Below are 23,870 nucleotides of genomic sequence, written 5' to 3'. Positions count from 1 at the left end.
GTGGCGTAAACTTCGCCGTCTCCTCCCGCCCTCAAAAAACTTAACTTGTCAGTAACCACCCAACCGATTTTTTATTTACTTTGCTTCTGAGAGCAGAAATATCACAGGCAGTTTGATGAAACCCCTTACCGCATGGCCTGCATTCTGCCAGAGATTAAGTGAAAACAAAATAGTAATGACAAGTATGTCAAGCAAATAAACGGACACCAAAGCAACGTTTGAGATTCAGAAGTGCCTTAATTGCTGCGCTGCGCTGATTATTCTGGGCTGGTGACGTTAGTTTGCGACCCTCTCTCAATCAAAGGAGATAAGATAACATGTGCAGCAATATCAGAGGTGAAATAGAAAACATTATGACATTTAAAGCGACACCTTCGATTTGTTTATAATGAACATGGATATTTGTAAATGTCTCCAAAGGACGGTCCAAAGGACACGATGAAAAGCGGATTATCCATGGGGGGGGTTCAAATGAACCGGGCCTTTCGTGATTAGGGAGCCCGGTTGGCAGACACTGTTTCAAAAAAAGTTTGGGCCTCCTGCTGATTTCCCTATTAAAACATGGATTATCTATTACAAAATGAATGCTTCGAAAGGGCTGTTTTGACTATAAGTCAGCTCACTATAAATCAGTCAACTATAAGTCAACTATAAGTCAGCTCACTGTTCATCAGTCTGGGGGGAAAACGTTGCAATCGCCCAGAACCATGCATCGCGTACAGCGAAGAAGCTAGTTTAGCTGATGGACACCGATAGCAGCCGGACTGGGATTTGAGCAGCTGCGGTCCAACAATTTCGGAACGCGCATTGCGCACAGAGAACAGTTTCTGTTTGAAACCTGTTTTAATGCGCTGAAAAAAAAAATAACTGGAAATAAGGTAACGCAGAGGTTTCTATGCTATATTATGTTTTCATGATAGCGTAAACAACGCCCAGTTAAATACTTATACGGTATGGAACTCTTGATTATGGAAGGACTCCGAAGGGGTGGTGGTTCGGATTTTTCGTTCGGATTCAGAAGTTTGGTGATGTCCTGCCCCCCCCCCCCCTCTTAATTTTTGGATTTATTTTCCCAAGTAGATGACCCCTGAGGTCGTAGAAAAAGTGTAGTTGATGATTTTTTTCTATTGTGGTGTATTTTGATTTCTTGAAATTTTGTCTGTACAAAAATTATTGACGCCAATATAACAATTAAATGTGTTACTTCTACCAATTATGCATTTTTGTGGAAATGCAAAGCATAACTTTTAAGTCATCCTCGCTATTTTTAATGCGTATTCGCATCTTCCTTTTTCGAGCTTTTCTAGTTCAGGCCTATAAGATGCATATTTCTCATCTGTAAATTTTTGTAAAATTTCTATTTTCTTTTTATTTTTTGGTTTCTCAGTATTTTGTCTGTGCAATTATCTCTATTCATGCTAAATAACGATTTAGGGCGTTAGTGCCGCCAATTACGAATTTTTGTGCAAATGCAGGGCGTTACACGGTCCCCGGTGGGGGGGGGTGGCGGCGGAGGGGGGTACTTGTTAGTGCTGTGTTGTGCAGTGGTGAGTGAGTGCCTTGTTTCACGGCCAATCGGGCTGGAAGCTTTTCGAGGACTTCTCAAGTCTTCTGGCGGCGTTCTTATTGATATGACGCATCCAGGCCCGCCTTCACTTGCTAGTTGCGTGTACACGTTTTATGTGTGGGTGTAATACATTGCTTCAATCATTGTAGCAATTTCGTTCAATGGTCGTACACCGAAGTATCCTCGCAGTTTGCTGTTATTAAAGATTGGAACTGCTTTTCCCCAGTTCCGAGAAGCCTGCAGGCACTGGACATTGCAAAAAGTATCCGTCCGAGTCTGGCTGGCACATATTTTCCGATAAGCTTGGGCAGTTTATTTCATATGCAAGCAACGAAGGCTGCTCTTCTGTGACGGACATGGTGAAACTTCTAATCCGTGAAAATTTTGAAGGTTCATTCCCAGATGTTTATGTTGCTGCTACATTTTTTTTGTGTGCTTGTCGGTAACGAATTTCACTGGCGAAGGTCATTCAGCCAGCTGAAATCGATCAAAAACCGCTTTGATCAGTGGTGACTGACAGCTGCCTCAGCGATTTGTCGCTGCTCAGCGTGGGGACGGAGATTCTTAAAAGCGTCAATGATGAGGATATCATCAAGAAACTAGCGAGTGAAACGGAAACGCTTGTAGAAACATGCAGAACTTTTTATCTATTCTTAAAACAATAAAAACAGAAAGCATGCTATACGTACACATGCCCCATTTCAAGGTTGGATTTCGGCGAAACGCGCGTAAGGTATAGAAAATTTTGTTTATTTATTTAGTAATTTAAGAGCAAAAGTGTCACATGGAATAGTAATGTGTTTCTTCTGTTATAAAGATATATATTGCCTGAAAAATGTAAATCTGTTACCTGTTTGCCAGTGAACTATGTTTTGTTATTAAAATATTTTTGTGATGGTCGGTATCCATCTCATTTGCTGTAAGCGCCACTTTTTCTAAAAAATTTAGCTCCCAGCAGGTTCAGAATATTTTATTAATAAACCATTCAAATTAAATTTCGCACTCAGTCGGCATATACAATATACTGCATTAGGAGAGCTTAAATTTGGGTTTCTGGATGAAATCACAAAACAGCCAGGCGATTGGTAGCTTATTTACTGTAAGGATGGGCGAACAGTTTCTGAAAAAAGACTACCTGTTTACTTGGGCAGTGCTCACACGCCGCCGACCAAAGCGTGGTCTGCCGAATACGCCGCCGCGACAGAGGAGCTTGGCGGCTTTCATGCACCCTCTCGCCGAGCAGCGCCCCTTGCGGCCTCTGCGCGCAGTCATCGCCGGCAGGGCCACCCTCTCCCGTAGAGAATGCGCGCGCTCCGCACACTAGCCAGTATATTCTAGGCACTATACTTGTACAGCAACACTGCCGTACAACCCGCCTTCTTTCTGATGTCAGTTCAAGCCACTGTGGCCTCAACGTGGAGTTCAGGGGGTCATCACTTCAACTTTAGACCGTCCCTTTTCGCGCACTTTAGAAACGCACCCTTTCACGGTTCGAATGTCGATGAAACGTTCTTCCTTTAGCCAAACCATTCAGCTGAGGTAAATTTTGCCTCGTAAATCTTAGGCACGTTCTGTTTGTACGGAAAGGTAGCGTAAATTTTCAGAGAATTTGAAGCAGCGCTAACAGACAGGATGGAGTTTCTTCATTTTTACTCTGTTCTTTGCTTTTAAAAATGTACCAACTTGCCCAATCTTTTGTTTTAAAACGAAACGAACAACACAGGGCGCTTTACTTGTCCCCTTTGTTAGTGCTGTTTGAATTTTGCTGAAGTAGCCCAAATCACCGTCTTAACTCGGTAAATTTTGAGCGGCTGGACGTGTGATTGGTGGTGGCTGGGCAGAGAACCTGCCTTGGGGGCTGCTTTGAGCCATTGGACCAGAGGGGTAAATATACAAACCTGGCGTTAGCGCACGTACTGGACAAATGTAGCTTGATTGTGGGTACAGTTCGAACCCAGGATTCCTGCCCAAGCGCCTCCGCGGAGAGCAGCGCCTTCTGTCGGCGTGTGGCGGCGCGACGCTCCGTAACTGAAGGGAGCGAAAAATGAAAAATCAATAGCTCCTCACCCAAACCAGTGAGCTAATTGCTGTCCCGGTTGTACGCAGAACAGCTTTCACTCTCCATTACTGTATATTTTCAATCATGTAACTCGAACGATGCGTATTACCTGGGCATATAACTTTTTGTCAATGGCGTCTATGGGCAGTCTCTGAAAAATGGACCACTTGGCTCTCCTAAATCGAGCACTGTGTCGCTGCAAGATCAGATATCCAATTGCTCTCCCGGATTTGAGTACTACAGTATGTTAACTTCAAGACGCCATAAAATTCCACGTGATTGGTTCACAGAAAAATGTTACTGGGCACTTTTTGTCTGGAGTCTGATGCCAGGTTAGAGAGTGGGAACGTGTGGTGCCCTCTCTCGTAGTGGCCGGCATCCTCTACAGCCCCCATAGCCTCCGCGGTCGGCTGCCGGCGGCGGGGCCGCCTGCAGCCCCCCTGGGCTCCGGCCTTTTCGGTGCAGGACGTTTCGGTACAGTGCGTTTCGGTACGGTCTTTCCGGCGCACAGACCTTTCGGGACACGGGTGTTTCGGTACACAGGCGAATTCCGGCATGCGCTGTAGGCTGCGCGCATTGTTTACGTGGTGGTTGCGAGCACGCAATTCGTACCTAATTATTACAGATGTTCTTGTTCGCAGTTCTGCGTTATTTTAGGCCAGCAGTTGGTTGTGCGGCCTTGCCAAAAAAAACTTCTGTTTGTCGAATATTAGCTGGGATATTTGTAGCATTTATAAAACCTAATTGTTCATTATTCTTTTTGTAGCGACTTATTAAGTATTTTATATAACAAATCAGTGACAGTATCACCGTATTTCCTCGGTCGTGTTCTGACGACTTATTATCGCTTTTTTTTTTTTCAAAAATCAGTGAGAGTAACTATTTTATTTTCACACTTTGCGGATCCCCTACGAAAAAGGCTGCGGAAATGAGGGCCACTGCGCGGGAAAAGGAACCTGTGCCTTTTTAGACCGCTAAATGATGTAGGGCAATTTCTCGGCATTCCGCATTTGTCTGCGTTGGTTTTTTTTGATAACGCAAGTGCTTAATAAGGCGTTTTTAGAAATGCATTACGGAAGGCACCTATTATATTCGTCATACCTGTCACCCTCTCCATCTATGCTCTTTCCCCCTTGCCCACCCCCACACAAAGTAGCAGGTCAGAGACTATACGATCAGGCCGACCTCTCAGTGCTTTCTTTCCATGCAATAAATTACTCTCTCTCTCTCTCTCTCTCTCTCTCTTTTTATCGCCGCACGCTTCCGTCCCGGCTTCGTTGTTAGCAGGGGCTGCGGCGGGTTTGCAGTGTTTGTTTTATCAGAAGTTGGAGATGCTTTGTAATAATGTTTTCTGCAGCATACGTACAGATAATTAACTTCTCAAGGACTACTCATTTGGAATTTTTCTAAGGAACAATGCAAATATCTGTTATGTATTGGTGTTTTATTTCCAATATGCTTAATGTTTTGTTTCGGCTCAACAATAATCACAAGTATTGACATTGCCAGCGGACTTAATTGTTTAGAACTCTCCTCTGCATTAACTTTGGCCGGGCGGCTGAATTGAAGAACAGAAAGACAGGCTGACAAACAGACCAAGAGAGAGACCATACTTTCCGCGTTTAAAGCCCCTCAGCCGTCACGAAAAAAATAAAAAGGAAAGAAACCAAAGTGCCTTTTAATTAAAGCACGTGTGCATTCGCCTTTCCTGATATTCTCTATCACCCCGTCGTCGTTGCATTCGGTGTATTGAAGGACTCTGGTTCTACTCAAAAATAATCAGCGATCGCACTTACAGTGGCGTTGCTAAGGGGATTGACCAGGGAGGGGGTGTTGCTGGAGAACCAGCCTCCTATGTCGGGGGTGCCATTTGTGCTTTTCCACTGTGCAAAGTGGGCGCCGAAAGCTTATAGACAACTGTTGCAGCTCTCGCCACACCAGCCGATTAAAAGTTCCTTCCTATTATAATGGGAGCAGGCGAGGAGACGTCTGCATCCAACAATGTCGGAAGTGTTATTATACCCGGCTTGAAGCCGTGGAGGCCAACGGGGCGAAAAAGGAGCGATTCCTGGAAAGGGGCGCCATCGGTATGACTAAGGCCCTTAGGTATGACGGTGACGTCTGGAAGGGTGCAGGGAGCAAGCCTGTTCCTTGAAATGGGCGACACTGGGGCGAATGAGACTGGTCATTGTGTCCTCGGGGGCTTCTTAGGTGGCTCTTTGTTGTGCAGTAAAGAGATTATGTCAGCTCATGGTGCATGCATAGCTATAGCACTGCCATGCACCCGGCCACAGAATCGACTTCGTCGGGACGGCCATCGTCGAGAACGAAAACTTGGTGGCACAACGTCACAATACCTTAATCGCTACCTTGGGACTCTCACTTTTGTGTACACGCATGGCCTGCGCTAGACAGAGAGGGGCTTTGTGAGATACCTAACGCGTTGAAAGGCTATCGGACGCGGCAGCAGGCTGACCCCAGTCACCCCTGAGAAAGAAAGCTGGTTGTGAAACGTCGGCTTCTCCATTTATTGTACCATTGTTTGCAGTGTAATTATAGCTTTTAATTTGTAGCCTCCCAACCAGACAGGTCGCAGCTAAAAGTTTACCTTCACTGCATGTTGTGTGGGTCCTACAGAGGAACCAATTGGTAATGGGCCTACCCAATTTCCCATTGATTCCGCTGAATGACGATCATTTGCGACCCCACAAGCACGTGTGCATACAAACTTTTAGAGATATTCGAAGGCACGTCATCCCGCGGCTCACAAAAATTGCACAACATAGGCAGTTTTTTTTTTCTTTTTTCGTGCCACCGGTGTTGGGAGTCTAAGCTACTTTCTAGTAGTCGACCAAGTGATAGTAAACAAAAACAAAAGAAAAGTGATTATGAGCGAGCTCTTTAATAACATTACTCGCAAATAATTGCAAATCGGCACGAACAAACTGGGTGCGAGAGTACAAGCTTTCGCGTTTCAAAGGCCTTGGAGATTTTTAAAGGTCGATAGTCGAGCTCTTTTGCCCCAAACGGCATTTCAATCAAATGGTTTTGAGAAACGTTGTGTGTCAGCTCAAAGGTGGCATTTTAGTCAAATGGGGATCCGGACATTTCAGTGCAGGACATTTCGGCGCAGACATTTTGTTGGACGGACATTTCGGTGCACGGACATTTCGGGGGTTCTGGTCTTTTCGGTACAGGGCGTTTCGGTACGGTCTTTTCGGTACACGGACGTTTCGGTACAGGACATTTCGGTACAGGGCGGTTCGGTACAGGTCGTTTCGGTACGAAAACGAATTCGAGCGAGCGTTTGAGGCAGCAAAATCCGCGCCCGTTGTTAACATGGGAGTTGCAAGCACGCAAATCGAACGTGTTTATTACAACTGTTGTTGCTCGTAATTTTACGTTATTTTAGGCCAGTAAAAAGATAAAAGAAAGGACACCAAACAGGCGCTGAAAGTTTATTGACGAAGCCACCATGTATATATAATACATCCATGGAACGGAAACAAAAGCCCACATATATGACATACTTTTCATGATGTCATACCTTTCACTTTTTTTTGGAAGCTCGCAGATACTGCAGATGCTCGTTTTTGGCGAGGACTTGTTTAAAGCGCTAGACACATGAACGACCGGCGCATGCGATTCGCATGCGACTGATCGTTACGACTGATTGTTAGGACGGGTTTTGGCGGATCAGTCGCATGCGAATCGCATGCGCCGGTCGTACATAGCGCCTGTCTTGCGTTTTTCTTTCTGTCCTTGTCGTCTGAGTTGTGGAATCATGACGACAATTGAGTGCTGTTGCGGCCGTTTTCTCTATTTCCCTGGGAAGGCCGATATGAGTGCTCTTGTATTAAAACACGAAGGTTCAGGGCCTTTTATTCTTACAATTTTCGCATGCAGGAAAGTCTGGCACATCCTGCACCCCAGACGGACAGAAGGGTTTGCGTGTTGAGTCCACACAGAAAAGCTACACTTTTAAAATGTTTTGAGCGGGTTTCCAAGTTATCCGATGTAAAAGGGTTGACATTTGGGCGAGTTGGTAATAATGCATCTAAAAAAAAAAAACTGCGCGGAAATTAACGGGGTTCTCTGCTGTCTTCGTGTGTTCTTGTCCCCGTTAATTTGCGCGCAGTTTTTTTTTTTTTTGAGATTATTCGATGTGCCTGGAGTGGTAATATTACTGCGTAGGAATGTATGTCCGCAGCAACAATAAGTGTCGAATTGGTCACGCTGGAACATGTAAGTGTTATAGTAGATTAGATGTAGATTGATAGCTCCCAATTTTGTGAGGAATAATCGAAAAGAAAAATCACGAGGCATTCCAGGTGAATGTGGATTACCAGCGAAGCTTGTCTTGGTACGTGACACGCAGGTGGCGCCAAATTTACCGGAAAGGTGTAAACAAATTTAATTTCGGTTGAAAGTTGACAATGGGCATCCTCAAGGAAGACATATACATTTATCCACGCACTTTTATTTTGACCCTAGCGAACGAGCAGACGGTGCATCATATTAACTAGTCTACTGATGGCGCGGATCCAGTGTTGAGACGCATAAGCTTGAGGTCAAGAACGGCGAGTGACATTGGTGGTGACCGCGTACTGACAATGCCTACACCGGGACATTTTTTTTCGAACGCCCCACGGTAAGGAACGCCTCACTCTTCAGATACGTAACTTTTTGTTTGCATACATGCAAAATACAAAAAAAAACACTATATATTCAAATGAGCTTCGCCTAAAAAATGTATTTGTCATGAGGCGGCTCGCTGTCGTTGTTTTGGGAAGCCGGTTCCGAAAAGAGAGGGTGTGGGTAAAGCGGGGCTTAGGCGTTGCGCTGCTAAGCATAAGGATGTGGGTTCGATTCCCTGCTGCGGCGGCCGCTTTTCTGGTGGAGGCGAAAAGCAAGAACGACCGTGTGTCCGGGATTTCGGCGCACTTTAAAGATCCCCAGGTGTTCAAAATTAATCCGGAGGAATCCACTGTGGTGCGCCTCATAAAGTGTGAAGCGGGGATTTCCCCCTTTTGACCTAACGCTATTGCTCGTGACCCCCGCACTTCTTTATGTGTATCCAACATGAATGTTTACCAATTCACTCCAATTCGCGGATTGTATTCGGCCTTGTAACTGGAGTACACATATTCGGGGTGATTTAAATTCAGAATTTTTCTACAATACGTTTCGGAGTTCACATACATTGAGCACTCATGTTAGCGCAGTGTCCTTGTTATTCTTATATCGCCTCAAAGGCGTTCTGCTGTGGTAAATGGCGTGTTGGCAACGGGAATTCTTATTTCTAGAAAAACAAGAAAAACGGAAAAGAAAACAGTATATGTGAATACTTTTAAAACGAATAATTCTCTCGAATACCACGGGCTTGGAGGGCGACCGACAACATAAATTAATGAAGCCACCTAAGGTTAGGAGTCTTCATGCGATCGACATCGTTTGCAGGAAATGCGAGTAAAGTTTAATATTCATCAGACGCGATATTCGTGCAGTAAAATGCAGTTTTTGTTCTGCCATGAGGTGAGATCCTCATTTATGTGTAGGTTTGTTTTATGCGTTTCTTATGTTTAGCGTTCATTTTTATATACCCCGTTCACGCATTACTTGTCACACATGCTAAAACTTGTACTTGTGTCTTTTTTAGCTTACCTTACTCAATGCCTTATCGAGGAAACTGAGAGATAGTTATAAATAAATAAATAAATATATGTAGAATATTCCTCATATGGAAGCTGTGGGGGCCCGTGTTCCCCTACGCCTCGCCTGCACATGTTTTCGCGAGCTGGGAGCCGCCATTTTAGGCAGCCGGCGCGTCACGTCAGTCATGACCTCTTCGTGACCCCGTGCGCGCGCCGAACCGGCTCGCCGCGAACGTGTGCGCGAGGGCGCGGGGGAAGGAGGACCAGTTTGCCACCTTCCTTCGCGCCACCCTCTCCCCGACCTGGGGAAGATCTCCTCTCCCCTCCGAGCTGATCTGCGGGACGAACGGGCGCTCCGCCGGGGAGTCGACTGGGCGATTTGGTCGGAGTCTGTTGGCTCGGCTATGCCTACGCCGAATGCCCCGATGACGGTGAACCCAGTTGGCTCCACGGACTCTGCCGAGAGATTCTGCCCTGATCGGTCGCCTCGGGATGCCTCCCCTGCTCCCGCGGCCGTGATGACGGATATCGAGGTCTGAGCCCAGCGGCTTGAGCGAGCGACAGGAGCCACTGTCTCCCCGCGAGCGATAGTCGTGTTGTCTGGTGTATGCACTGTATCTGCCAGGCAATAAAGCCTCACTTTGGATTGCCGGACCCTGTCTACCGCATGTGAGTACTCGAACCCGTGCGCGAGTCTTCGGATTCCGCAGGGGCTAGTGTACGGCGCGTAGCGTTCTCTAGCAAAGCTAGCCGGGGTCCTCTGCTATCCCATACGTTAGCCCACAAAGCTAAGCCCTTAGTTGAAGCACTAGTTACAAATCTTTATCTCTAGTGGTGTGTCCGTGAGTTCGCATCGTGCGGAAAGGTGATAATGAGCAGTGACAGAGGAATTCTAAAACTAATTATTGATACATCACGATGTCATAAAATGAATCAATTCCAGAACTTCATTCAAGTAGCTAAGGTGACGCACCGGGAACATCGCTCGCAGGTACTGTTTTGAACGCGTTTTGAAATTTCATGCTTTCTGCTCACGTAATTAGATGCGTCCCTGCAATTGGAATTTTCTCAAAAGCCATTCAAGAATACCAAATTTCGGAAGAAAGAAGCGGCGGCTGCTGCCGTAGCATTTTTTTACTCGAAAATATCATTCCGCAGTTGTAGCTGTCCGAAATAAGTAATTATTATCGAATGCTTTTTTGTTTCTGGTGGTATGAAATGTGCGATAAACAGGAAAATAGCGTCGTAGATAGACATAAGCCGTATATCTAGTAGGTGTCGTGAATTACTTCGCAGCGGACAACCTTTCCAAGCTCCACCAAAATCCTAACGCAGAGGGCATCCGCTTTCAGAGTAGAGGGCAGCACAATGAACGGACGAAGCGAAGACGAGACAAGCTCAAAGCGCTTGTGTGTGTCTCGTCTTCGCTTCGTCCTAACTTTTGCACCAACCGGCTCAAGCTTCAACTATTCTGAGGCATCCGCTTGCCATCCCACAATAGTCGCGGGGGAACTCTATTGAAGTGACTCCCCGCTCACAGACGAACAATTAACTTGAGGACAAGGAGTTGACCGCGCCGTCGCACTTGACAGTCAAACCGGTCGAACGCCGCGACCGCCCCGAGAAGAATGAGGGAAAACAGCCGTGTAGGCAAAATTCCATTCGACGACGGCACGTGGTGGCAGCTTTGAGAACTAGGGACACTTGGGCAGGAATCCTGGACTCGTACTGAACCAAGAAATGTTGATTAGGGCATAATTGTTGTAATGGCTTGTGGGTTGTAATTGGTGTTGTGTCACAGCAACAGGGTGTAGGTATCTTCAGAAAAGTAGTCACCTAGTCGTCATGTAGAAGTAATTGATTGTTTTGCAAGTTAGTTCCCTCGAATTTTTTTTCTCGTGCTTGCTGAAATGTAGTACAGGCTGTTGAATCGGCTATTTCGTGTTTCCTGCCATGTTTGTTTATCCTATGTAGCCATCAAGTCCAAGAAAACACCACAGAAGACAGGACTAAGCAAGAAAACACAGTGTTTTCTTGCTTCCTGTCATCTGTGCTGTTTTCTTGGAGGTACAGTGCACCAACGAGCCCTTCTGAAAGCTAACCCTCCGGCAGTTTAGTTCTTTCCTTGTTCGGCATTTTATCTGCAGAACAAGAAGAAAAGAATACTGGCCCTGGGAACGTGCAGTAAACACTCCATAAGGGAGTTGGCCTTTGGAGCGCACAAAAGTCTCCTCCTTTTTCTTCAAAATCCCAGTGCTGGTCTCTGAGGTTATTGGTTGTTCACTGGGTTCGCGTGCTTTCTGCTTCCCATTCACCCCCCCTGCGGTCTTAGAAGTTACAGTTGGTGCTGCAGAAGATTAAGAAATCATCCACTGAGAAAGAATTTCCATCTGCAGCACTCCTCTATGCGTGGAGTGAAAGAGGTCCCCATCTTCACACCAGCTGCCGTACCCATTTCTCCCAAATCATCACTTGTCAAGCTCCTACTTTAGTGAGGTGTCTCTGTAGTTTCCAGGCCCTATGAACCCCACCTTACATAAGAGCAATCTGAAAGGCTACGTGGGCTTTAGACATGATGGGATAAAACGTGCAAAACAGAGCGAGACGAACGGAAAGAGGACACCACGGGGAAAATAACTTCAGTCAGTCAGCCTGCACCGTGTGGTGTCATCTGTCTGTTCATCCCATCGTGTCCTTTATTCTATCCATCATTTTATCCTAGCGTGTAGATTGTGAATGAAGATGTCGTGCCTTCAGAAGCATGGGCCGTGATGAAGCAAGCCTGGGCAGAACGGGAAAACGGTGTGATTCACGGTTGAGCTGCAGAAGTGGACGTTAGGCCTTGTTCGCCCTCCCCTTCTGTCAGCACTTAAGCTCTTCTTCTGCTTCAGTGGCATCTTTGTATCATCAGGTCTTGCCCAGGCACGGTGACCATGCTGTAGTGGCCTTGCAGGGCCCAGTCGATATGCTGCGACGCAGAATTCCTGTGAAGCTGCAGAGAGCATTGGTCACTTCCCAGTGGTAGCAGGAGGCAGTGAATGTGCTGAGCCGCAGTGACAGCAGCCACGTAAGATGTTGTCGGGCAAGTTAGTACTCAGCTAGGGAACACATTAGTACAGCTGGGAAAATGATGATGACTTTGAAGACACCTGGGAGGACTTGGAAGCACCTGTCCGGTGCGTCTTCTAAGGGGTAAATGGGTCTTTGGGGCCGAAAAATGGTCAAAAAATCGTTTTCTGGAAAATGGCATTTGCAGCATCCACAGCCATTTTTCTATCAGGCTGCAAATTTCCTCATCATAAGGCACAATATTTGATGGTAAATAGCAATTTATAGTGCACTCTACAGCTCAGTTCGCCCAGAATTCGATGGTGAAACGACACTTTTCTCGCAACACTAAGCTAGCATTTCGCCTTCGGATATCTCGGCACCCAGAGCAGGTACAACTGTATTTTTTTTTTGCTTTTGATACCTAAATGTGTGGAGAATACAACGTTGGAAACATTTTTTAAATCAAGGCTTCAGAAAATTATTATTGTGTTCAACTGGCACCATCTCTGAGCCATTTCTGGCAGAGCTTGAAAGGAGCAAAGTTCAGCGTGTTGTAACGTGATCAAAAATAGCCAAGTCAAAAAAAAATTCTTCCAACATTGTATTCTTTAGTCGTTTGTGTGCCTGGTCACGGGGTAATCACCATTTTGTATGGAGTGGTTATTTTATATTTGGTACCCAAAGTAATGGCAATTAATCATTAATTGTCTCTAAAAAATGATCAACTTGCAAAACATCTAATTGCAGATTTGAAATCAGCACAAAAAACTCCATAAGGCTGTGTAGTTTCATTAAAATTGGAGCGTAAATAAAAAAAAACAGCTACTTGTCAGCGTTCGCACTGCAGTGTTTTCGTCAGGGGGCGATTTTTGGCCAAACGCTCAGCATCTGTGGGAGCACTTAGCGCTTATGCAAGTGGTCTGGTGATGCTGCTACAGGAGCCGCCCCACATTCAACCCGGTTGTCCTCTTTCCCAGTCTGCACCTTTAGCCTAGCAATGATAGCAGCATTACTGCAGATGCCGCTACTAACCCGAGAGGAATTTTTGTTGGGCTAGTCGGTCGTTCAAGGTCAGGGAAGCTTGCAGCATCAGGAGACGGAGACCAACGGAGGTATGAAACGACACGTGCGAGCGCTGTAAGGGTTACCCAGTTCTGGAGGCCTCCGTCTTCTCAGAGCACTCGGCAAAGCCTAGATGTCAGAATTTTGTTCCCTGAACGAAGATCGCGGCAGGAAGAGATGGTGGTGGTGGTGGTGGTGGTGGTGGTGGTGATGATGTTTATTGACGGGTGGACCTAGCCTTGCGTGGTATGCCGGCAATTGCTCACCCGATCAGCACCTTTTTACCGCTATGCGCGGGGATTCACCATGATTCGCTGGGGCTTGTGACCCTTAAAAATTGCAGGATCAAACGAAAGGTGTCCCTCCTCGTGATCCAATGGCCTTCCGGGAAAATTAAATCGTTCAAAGAGGCATGCGGAGCGGCTATCCTTCGCAATTCTTTAAACAAAGCTAACCGCTCCTCCGCATGCTCTCGGCAGTCCATAATAAAATGACCGATGTCGCCTGTAGCACCACACGTTCCACACAGAGGTGAAGAGATAATGTTCAGCTTATGGAGCCACGCCGGTGTCCGCACTGAGTTGGTCCGGATGCGGAACAGTAACGTTGCCTCTGTCCTCTTCATTCCTTTGGTAACACAAGGTCGATGTTGTGGTCGCCAAGGAGAGCGGAAATGAGCTTGTATGATTGTTTTTAAAATGCGCCGTTCATCTGGGGCCACCTTCAGAAGACGAGTGCACGATATCGCTTCACGAGCCAACTGGTCCGCAGCCTCGTTTGGAAACGAGGCTGCGGACCAGTTGGCTCGTGAAGCGACATCGTGCGCTCGTCTTCTGAAGGTGGCCCCAGATGAACGGCGCATTTTAAGATGAGGTGTGGGTCTTTCAGGTGTGGAGACCCGTGTGCTCACTTCAAACCTTGGGGGCGTTCGTGAAAGCAAATACGAGGGGCTAGTTGGTCTTTTGACACGACAGCATAAAATGTGATAGAAAGGATGCAATGAACAGAAGAAAGGCAGTGCAGTGTAGTGTCTTCTCTCTGTTCGTCCCGTCCATCTTGGAGCATTTTAGGTGTGGAGCACCTCAGGACCGCACAATGTCCGCCCGCGTCCGTGCGCGTAGCATTTACAATCACAAAAATCCCACAGGCACCGGCAGGATTCGAGCCTGTGTTTGGTAGACCAGACAGAGTTAGTGTCAGCCCTCTTATACCATTGGGCTACGACCATGACTTAGTACCCGAGAGTCAAACGGCTTACTCCCTCGCCTCTAAAGGTGCGGAGCACCTTAGGACCTCCCAATGTCCATCATTGCGCACAGCTCCATTAAGCGAAATTCGATTTGAGCCATGAGTTGCAGTTTCATTTAGGGAATAATCAAGGCTCAAATCGAATGACAGTCGGGGCGCAAATCGGATGTCCCTCTGGGCGCAACTTGGCTGTCATTTCGAGTCCCCGTTCTCTGCACCCTCGCCATCATCCACGGAGTGGAGATGCTGCCATTTTTTTTACCCTGCTTCGTTGCAGAGGGACGCTGCTCTTCTGCCTCGCCTGCTTTTCCAAAGCAAGGCCCTCGCTGCATGTCGCATGGGTGGCAGACCAGGAGGTGACGTTGTTGATGTGCAGATTCTGACTGCGCAGGCTGCGATCCTGGAGCCGGGACCCCGAGTACGACCGGCGGCAGAAGACACTGGACTGCAACTGCAAGAAACCGGCCCACTGCAGCCGCTGCAAGCATCTAGGTGGGCTTCTCATGTTTTGTTCGGGCCAACCCAGTGGAACAGGATGGTCAGTGTTGCCTGAATCGCTCTGCCAGCACCCTGCATTTACATGTTGTCACATTACCGCCCGTGTTTGCAGTTGTTCAGCTTGGAACTGCGCAGGTTGGCTGGCACGCTGATGGGCCAGCACAAGGGGCACACCTCGAACAGTGCTGCACACCTGCTTGGCTTCTCTCAAGGGGGCACTGTCACGAAACTTTTATGTTACACTTTTATTGCTTTTATCGATGCTTAATGGCCTGGCAAACCTGAAACAGCACTTCAAATACTTCAGCACTCGATAGCTAATTACATTGAACGGCCTGAAAATTGTTTTGTTTTTTTTTTCAAATTCCCGCGCTTTCATCCCGAACGGCGCATATGACAGAATCCTGGCCTGACCTCACCGCTTTGTGCGGACGTCACCGGCGCCCGCTTGAGAGGGTGCTGCGCCCGCTCGCCGCTCGTGGGGCCGCGCACGTGAAGTGACGTCACGAGTTTTTGACGAGCGCTGTCACGTCACTTCTTTTGGCTTCACGGGGTGATGTCACGCTGATGTCCATTTGCTGAGTGCCGCTCCGCGCGCTGCTCCGTCGGCGCGATAAATGAGATCCAATTGAACTATGTTCTTCGCTTCGCAGGCCGCTCATATTGCAGCCAGGGTATTATTCGGTTGAGTGAAGGGAGCGAACTGTGCAATAATATTAATGCTGAAAATTGGTGTCAGTGCTCCTTTAAGGGGGCACACTGGCCTTAAAAACAACTTCTTTTAATTTTCAAATAAACTTTGTGAAACTTGTCAGTCTTGCTGCTTTTCCCCCACTGATTTCAAATGCGCCATTATTTATTTAAGTTGGTCGATTAGTTCCCAAGATAATTAGAGATAACTAGCCATTTTTGGTCAAACAATAGACAAACCAGTGCTGGTCATAAATTGTAATCTTTACATATTCCAATACTATGAAAACCCTGGTGAATGCAACAAGAGAAGCGGCTTTTTGTTGCGTCGCCTGGAACTAATTTTGCAGCTCATTAAACTTCGGTGGCCCCAGTGGCAAGGGACCATTTTGAGTGACCATTTCAAACACTGAAGTTTAGTGAGCTGTAAAATTAGTTCCAAGCGATGCATCCAAAAGTCGCTTCGATCACTGCACTCACCAGGGTTCAAAGTACTGAAAAATATAAAGATTACACTTTTATGACCAACACTGTTTTGTCTATTGTTTGACCAAAGATGACTGATCATCTCTAATTATCCCGGGAACTAATTGGCCAACTGAAAAAAGAATGGCATATTTGAAATTGGTGGGGAGAAAACAGCAAGCCTGTCCAGTTTCACAAAGTTTACTTGAAAATTAAAAAAAAAGTGCTTTTAAGGCCAGTGTCCCCCCTTAAGATTTGGTTTAACATATGTCCATCTGCGCAGGGGTTTACCATAACCACGTAACCCAGTCCCAATGTGGAAAGATGTGAGATGGGGACGTCATCGAGCGGATTGTCAAAAGCAAGTGTCGGCTGAGCGCAACCGACGAATGCTAACATTTGCCGGACTTGTGATGTGCTTGTTATTGTTCCTTCCTTGGGGATTCACCGTTAAACAGAGCTGCCTTTGCAAAAGGTGTCCGAACTTTCCCATCATTTGTGTAGCCTGCGGTGCGTCCACAGTTAAATTGAGCATTGCAGCCGCAGGACTGATATCTACTAGCTTAGAGCAAGGGCATCAGAGAGCTTCGCAGTGCGCACTGATTGTCGTCATCAGTGGCGATTGGGGACAATTAGCTGAGATGCTCGGGGGGCTGTGTGGGTGGCACAAATGCTAGCCAGCAGAGTGCACTTTTAAAACAGATTACGCAGTCACTGTTATGTAGTTGTGGTGCTTTCATCTGTAGTTCAGTTTCACGCACACATTTCACTGGGGCAGTCGGAGTAAATGTTTTGTGTAGTCCTCTGCTGAATGTGTCTAGGGATATTTATTTATTTAATGTGTAACCCTCGGGGCCATTTCAAAGTCATTATTTTAAGAGAAGAAAAACAGAAATGCTTCGCAGCAGTTATGACACGCCAAAACTCATGTGGCTGGGGCAAAAGTGTGATAAAGAACACCAAAACATAGGAGGCATGGGAATATTCAAAACGTTTGAATATCAGAGCAAATGACGTATTTTATGTGGCGTGGAATCGAAGAGCACTGCTATTCAAAGGTGCCAATATTTCCAGGGTATTTCAGAGTTCGAAAACACAAATGGGCAGTAGCTTCAGTGAACTCGGGTATGCAAAATTACGCCTTGTTGAAAACGAGAAATGCTTTGCTGAAAACACGTGCAGAATATATGCTTGGCAATGAGTTGGAACTAGTTGAGCACCACATGAATCACCCTTTTGGTGGCGCTAGTGGTGGCAGGCTTTTCCGCAATGCACCAGTGGGTGCTTTTGAGGGGCGCCTCTTGGTATTGGGCAGCTCTTCCCTGGTGCTTCTCTTATTGCATCCTGATAACATAGTAGAGCTCAAACTCTAGATAAGAGAGCCTGCTGCGAGATGCCGTTCTTCTGTGGGTTCAAGCCTGGCATTTCCTGTGTGCGCACTCAGTGCCATCTCTTGGTTCGCGTGAAGCACTCCTCCTATTCTCTTCTGCAACTCCTAATAGAGCTCCGCTGTGCTGCTTCAGTACTGTAGGGGTAGAATTGAGGGTTCAGGAGCAAGCGCCCAGGGTTTGAACCCCAGCAATGCTCGCGTTTTTCTTTCTTTCTTTCTATTTTTCTTTTTTTTACTCTTGATTTTGTTTTTATTGTGAGATGTTCTCTTACATCGATTGTACACATTATTTTCGTAAACAATGGTGGCTTCAGGTCAGTTTAGAGGTGGGAGGCAGCATCTCAACACATTTACCGTATTTTCGCGCGTATAACCCACGCCAAAATTGCGAAAATTTCACTGGCAAAGTAGGGGTGCAGGGTTTTTTCTTTAGTGCAGCTTCGCGGCAATGTGCGTCGTGCCGTGAAGGTGATCTTGTGTACAGCAGTGAGGACTGCGGCTCAAGGGATGGCTCAAGCGAGAGCAGTGACACTGAGTGAATTGTGACTTTCGCCTTGCCGTCAGTCTACTCTACTTGCTAGATACTATACGGTTTTTCTGTCTGCATAGTATGTGATATGTTGCTCGAGCAGTAGCTTTGGTGCAGCCCTTCCTGTATCAAATGTGTGGGCAATACGCGAGGATTTTTTTTTTTCCTTTTCCGGCGGGCTGAAAGTGGGCGTGCGGATTATATGCACGGGCAGATTATACACGCGAAAATACGGTAATTAATGTCCTGTATCACACCACAAGTGCTGGGCTGGTCCCCAGCTGGGAAAGGAATATCGAGAGCCTGCTGGTGTGGTTTCTGCTCAACTGATCCACAGGGTTGATTTTTTTTTCTTCTCGTTTCTATGCACGGCGTAAGTGATAAACTTGTTGAGCATCCTACTCCCTGCTAGCTAGTTTGTTGTCACGCATTTTTGCCAATTGAAGTCTGGACTCTTTTTGTGTTCTTACATTAGGCACGAAATTTCCCCCGAGTGTCCATGTTTGCGTTTGTTGTACGTGTCCGAAGGCCCACTCTCTCTCCTTTGTCTTATTACCATGAAACGTGAACGACAAGCAGAGATTTGCATAGCAGACGTGATATCACCACATTGTGAAGGCATGCCTTGTCTGCAAGGATTTTATAAAATCGGACAAATTTTCCATGCGTTGTGTTGCCCCAGAGGCCAAGTTTCCGTCTTCGAACTGACATAACTGCCGTTTACGTTTTCTTTTGGCTTTTTTTAGTGACACTGTAGCGTGTCAGAGTATACAGTTGTAGCCACGTTGCACAGTCATGGCCACTCGGTGAAGGAATAGAATGGATGACTTTATTACAGGAGGAGGCCAATAGGCCCTGGTGTGGGACACGGGGAAAAGGGGAGGGGAAGATTGTTCATATAAAGTCTGCACTGCACTGTGAGCGTTCACTTAGCACGACATGCACAGGTGAAGTTGTGACGAGGGCACTCTACTACGACCATGATTGGGGTATCCAAAAGGAGCCGTTCAGGAGCCACAAGGGGTGTGTTTGGGGGTACATCTAGAGAGAGGGTGAACGATCCGCCATCGTACTACTTTCAGAAACAACCCCCAAATTTTACAGAAAATTACAGAATTCGGTCTCAAAACAGGTCTCTATGAAGGAAAAAACAGGAAGATGCTTTGACAATCTGCGCATGATGCTAGCAATGCTGTAGGTGCGTCATCAGGCCACATGGCGGTGCGAGGTTTCAGACGTAAAAGCAGATCTTCAATTGCGCGTATATCAAATGCGTTATCACCCATAGGTTTGGCATCGCTAAAACCAAACCTAGAGTTATCAGTGCCAAGCCGGTGTTGTGGGGGAAAAAAAAGACAGCTAAAAAAATGAACTAAACACGGAGCCTTCTAACAATTTTTATAAATAAAAACGCACCGTTGCGTTCGAGGGCTGGAATGCTCACTTGGTCCTGTCTGTTTTGATAGAGGGCTATACTGTAGTTCCTGGAGTGGTTGACAATGCACGTATTAAGCGAATGAAAAGATGAATCTTTAGCTATTTGGATGGCTTCAAAGGGGTAGCCAGCCAATCTTTGTGGAGTATATGCGATCTATCCCAAAGGAAAGGGCATTACTTAAAACACCTTGGACTGAAATGGTTTTCCTTATAGTGCCCTAAAACGTTTGAAAGCGGAACATTGAGGCCTACCGGCCTTATGTAGCCTGTCATAACGGATGCTGCCAATAATGACAGTAAGCATTGTGGCACAATATTTTTCACTGCATGCGAGATTAAACGGGGTATTAGAAAAGCTGTGTGCAGCTAGAGCAATAGTAAAGTGCGCTCTTTCCTATACCTTTATGGTGTCTTTGAATCATGCCTTGAAACTGAAACAGAGCTGTTTGAAATACGAATGGTAGTGTCCCATTGAGACGCTGCATAGCGCCACCTTCCAGATTTCAAAAAGTTTAGTGCCAAATAAAAACTCTTTCCATTGAATTATTCAGCAATTGCTGGTGGTTACCCCGCCATACAAAACGCCGACTGTCATAGGGGCTAGACAACGTGGACTCCACGAAAAGTGGTTGGCTGTCTGTTTATACTCTTCCGACACAGTTTCCCGTTTTGGTTCAGCCGAGTAAACCTGCTGTCTCTTGCTAGTGACATGACAGACCCCAAGTGGAGTGTGAGCACTCATTCCGATCGCTTGCTGCAGGCACCCTCACGTCTCACAGCGGCCGGGGTTGCGACGCGTGCGGCACCGAGGGGAAGTGCACGAAGGCGGAGGTGGCGGACTGCCCGTGCGAGTGGCACAGCGTTGAAAAGGTCAAGAGCGAGTGGAAGGTGGAGCTCGACATCCGCAGGAAGGCACTCAACATGGACGCCGAGTTCCCCCCAACAGACGTGCGTTGTGGACATCTTGTTTTTAGCGAAGGCCCCTTTCCAGTGCCTCACTCGCTGCTTAATTAAAGGGGCCATGCAGACAAAATACAAATTTGTTTTATTCGAAAGATTTAGTGTTTTATAGGGCCCTAAGCGCTTGTTCGGCTGCAAACAATGCTTTATTCGCCCAGAAAAATAAATAATTTGTCAAAATTTCAATTTTCCCGCTAAGTCGTGTGTTTTCGTGACGTCGACAATGACGTATCAAGAGCAGAGCTTTAGAACTAAACATAACCGGATGACCAGGGCTGCTTTCATCTCACTCACTTATCGCTCACTTTCATAGATGGCGCTGCAATACGGCTGAAGCGCCAGTGTTTGCACTTTGCTTCTGGCCAGACTTCTACGCCTGCTGTATTTTTATTACGGTTCATACTAATCGTTTCGTGCAACTTAAGCTACGATTTGACAAACATGGTCACGTGAGCGGCCGTGCCGCTTATTTCAGTTGGTCAGTGTTGTTTCAGACAAGTCCAGTGCGTGTGACAGCAAAGTGCCGCACTAACTGCTTCGGTGTTTACGTGGTCGCTCGTAACTTTAATCGTTCACCCCCCAATTCTTACTGCTGTAAAATGAATATTACATTTAGGTGCAAATAGCTCGTTCGGCAAGCTTATTAGCCCTGGCTAATTTGCGTTTGCTATGGTTGGCCTCAGCCAGTCGCACAGCTGGCCACATATGGCACCATAGGTTCTGTTGCGGGAAATGAGCTACTGGGTCGCATGGCCATTCCCTTTTTCCTAATTATAGAGCTTATTTGAGCGAAGTGTGTGTTAAAAGCGGTGTCAGTATGACTCTAACGAGGCAATCTTTCGAATGAACCAAACTTGTGTTTTGACAAAATGCAAGACAAAATGCAAGTTTTCTTCGTTAGAAGGGCTGCTTTGCCCTGATAACAATGATACCGATGTTATTGCACACTTCAGTCAGATAGCGGAGACATTAAAAACTGACCTGAGCCATCGCCAGTGAACATGACTAAGCGATTGCACTGGGGCATCTAGTTCCATCTGATCGTATCATTTGAATGCGGAACCGCAGTTAACACAGTAGTAACCGTGTTTTAGTGCTGCCCCGTAACATGTTACTTCTACCCACATGACGCCACTGTGGCATAAAATTTAAGTTTTTCACCATTTGTTGCATTTTTTTTTTTTCCGGTTAATGCAGCATCCCCCGTGGCTCAAATGGAGCTGAGTGAGCCACCAAAGTGTAGTTCTTTTAAACTGAACAAAATCGGGTTTTGTCTTTACGGCCCCTCATGCTGCTAGCGAAAATTACATGAGGCAAAACTAAAGAAAGAACAAGGCACGCGCTAGCAAGTGTTTCGTCTTTTCTTTATCTTCGCCCTGTGTAATGTTTGCCAGCACGGATTCTGTGCTTAGCGACCAACTTGCCAAACTTTCCACTTTAATTGTCACGTGCAGGTGGGTAGCTGTTGCACATTTCCAGCGGGCTCTCCTCCGCTCCTGCCTGTGGAAGAATTACAAAAAGAAAGATGTGTAGCGTCGTGGTGCCATCTACCAAGGCATGGGGGAAACAATGAATGTCAGACAATTATGCGTACTTATGGTATGGGCTCCGTGCGCTGGTATGGTGGTGACACCGGCGCCTGCGCCACTAGCGCCACTTCCGACCGCGGCGGCATAAATCGGATGTTGACATCGTCAGTGCACACTACTCGCACTGCCCGAACTACGGTTCGATGAGTGATTGCTTGAACCAGCACGCTCGTTTTAGCGGTTTTAGAGAGATAGGAAATATTGGAGGGCTTTACGCAAGAAAGCCGCAGAACGTGGTCGCCAGCTACACACCGCAAACTATGTTTACTGTGTCTGGGAGGGGCTAGCGAGCGCAACGGAGCCGCCTGATGCTTCTAGCAATGGCGTGGGCACAGAACAGGTGTGGGCTGCGACTTTATTAAAGGCGGGTGCAGTGAACGGTTGTGAGTTCTGTTGTAAACACGCAGTTCTCGCATCGCTGCATTCTATGGAGATTTCAGCGAATCCAGGCGAAACAGTCAGGGCAAGCCGCTCGTGTGGGCGCCACGGCTCGTGTAAAGATGCTGGTCAACTCATAACTGTGAACGCCGGGCAGCTACTCTCCACTTTCATTGCCGGCATTAGCGCCGGTGTTCTGTCTGAGTCAACGAAAGGTTAGCCGTATGGAGTTGGCCGCGATATCTGCGTCGAAGCAGCCGCCGTCTGAAGGAAGGGCTGGAGACGCTCCACACGTACACTTAGGAAGTGGTAGGCAGCGATGAGCACCGTAATACACAAAAGGAATCAAACATATAGATTACGAAAACATAAGCAAAACGTGGTAATAAACTGCTGGGGTGGGCATATGCTCTGCAACAACAACAACAACAAAAAGAAGAGCCAGACACAATCACTGTTCCAAGGTGATGCACACATTTATGACCCATTTGTTTAGCCTGTGGCGGTTTCCTGTGAAATCCCCACAGCTTCGTGTCAACCACATTTCACCGCGTATTCCGTAGCACGCAAGGAAGGTTGCTGGGGTGTACGCTGGCGCGCTGTTTTTATTCCCGTCGAAGTTTGCTTTGCACATGCGCGTTTCTCCAGGCACCAGCTGTCACAGGTCCCCACCGAAGATGAAAACGGACCTGCACAAAAACAAGGTCCCCGAGTATAAACCACATTCACACAAAACAGCGCAACAAACGCTAATGTCCAAAAGTCGATCGGCATTGTTCACACTGCACGTCACACTGCGCGGATTCGTCACTGTTGTCTTTCCGCTTCATTTCAAGGGAAGCGAGAAAAATTACCTTTTCCCTTGTCGACAGCCTGTTCGCGGCATTTTAAAAGAATGTTGCGGGGGCTGTAGACCCAGCAGTACACAGAATTACGCATTAGTATAGCTCGACTTTTTCGCTCGGACTGCGGAATCTCAGCCCCGTAACGCGGCTCCTTCGGGCTGACCAACATCCAATTTTTGATGGCGCCGCTGTTTGGCGGCACTGCGTTCGCGCTCGAAGCACCAGCACACAGAGCCTAAACGTGTGGTGCTTTTCGTCGGAAGGCATGGATGTAGCACTTTGAGCTTATGCTCCCATGCCACCAGGCCACGTGTTTCACTGTCATGAGGAAGCCGTTCTGTTTTTGATGGTTACTGTTGTTGGATGGTGCAAGGCCAACAGAGGGCAGAGAGTGCCAAGAAAATTGCCAATTTAAAGAAAAAGTGTCGATAAATTTTTTAAAATTTGT

The 23,870-nt window shown here is 46.9% G+C and overlaps 1 protein-coding gene across 1 annotated transcript in view; it reads left to right on the top strand.

The window, feature by feature from the left end:
- The window catches only part of Gen (XPG-like endonuclease), a 56,168-nt gene that overhangs the window by 19,555 nt on the left and 12,743 nt on the right, over window positions 1–23,870 (top strand). The window contains exons 6-7 of the mRNA XM_077693097.1: window positions 15,033–15,133; window positions 20,411–20,598. Of these exons, the coding sequence (XP_077549223.1) occupies window positions 15,033–15,133; window positions 20,411–20,598 (289 nt within the window). The remainder of the gene's footprint in view (window positions 1–15,032; window positions 15,134–20,410; window positions 20,599–23,870) is intronic.

Source organism: Haemaphysalis longicornis, unplaced genomic scaffold (assembly GCF_048455015.1).
Source record: "Haemaphysalis longicornis isolate Haplotype H1 unplaced genomic scaffold, Haemaphysalis longicornis Haplotype H1 scaffold_12, whole genome shotgun sequence".
NCBI classification, from domain to species: Eukaryota; Metazoa; Arthropoda; class Arachnida; order Ixodida; family Ixodidae; genus Haemaphysalis; species Haemaphysalis longicornis.
The sequence above is the reverse complement of the archived record's forward strand: the minus strand, read 5'-3'. Positions and strand labels throughout refer to the sequence as shown.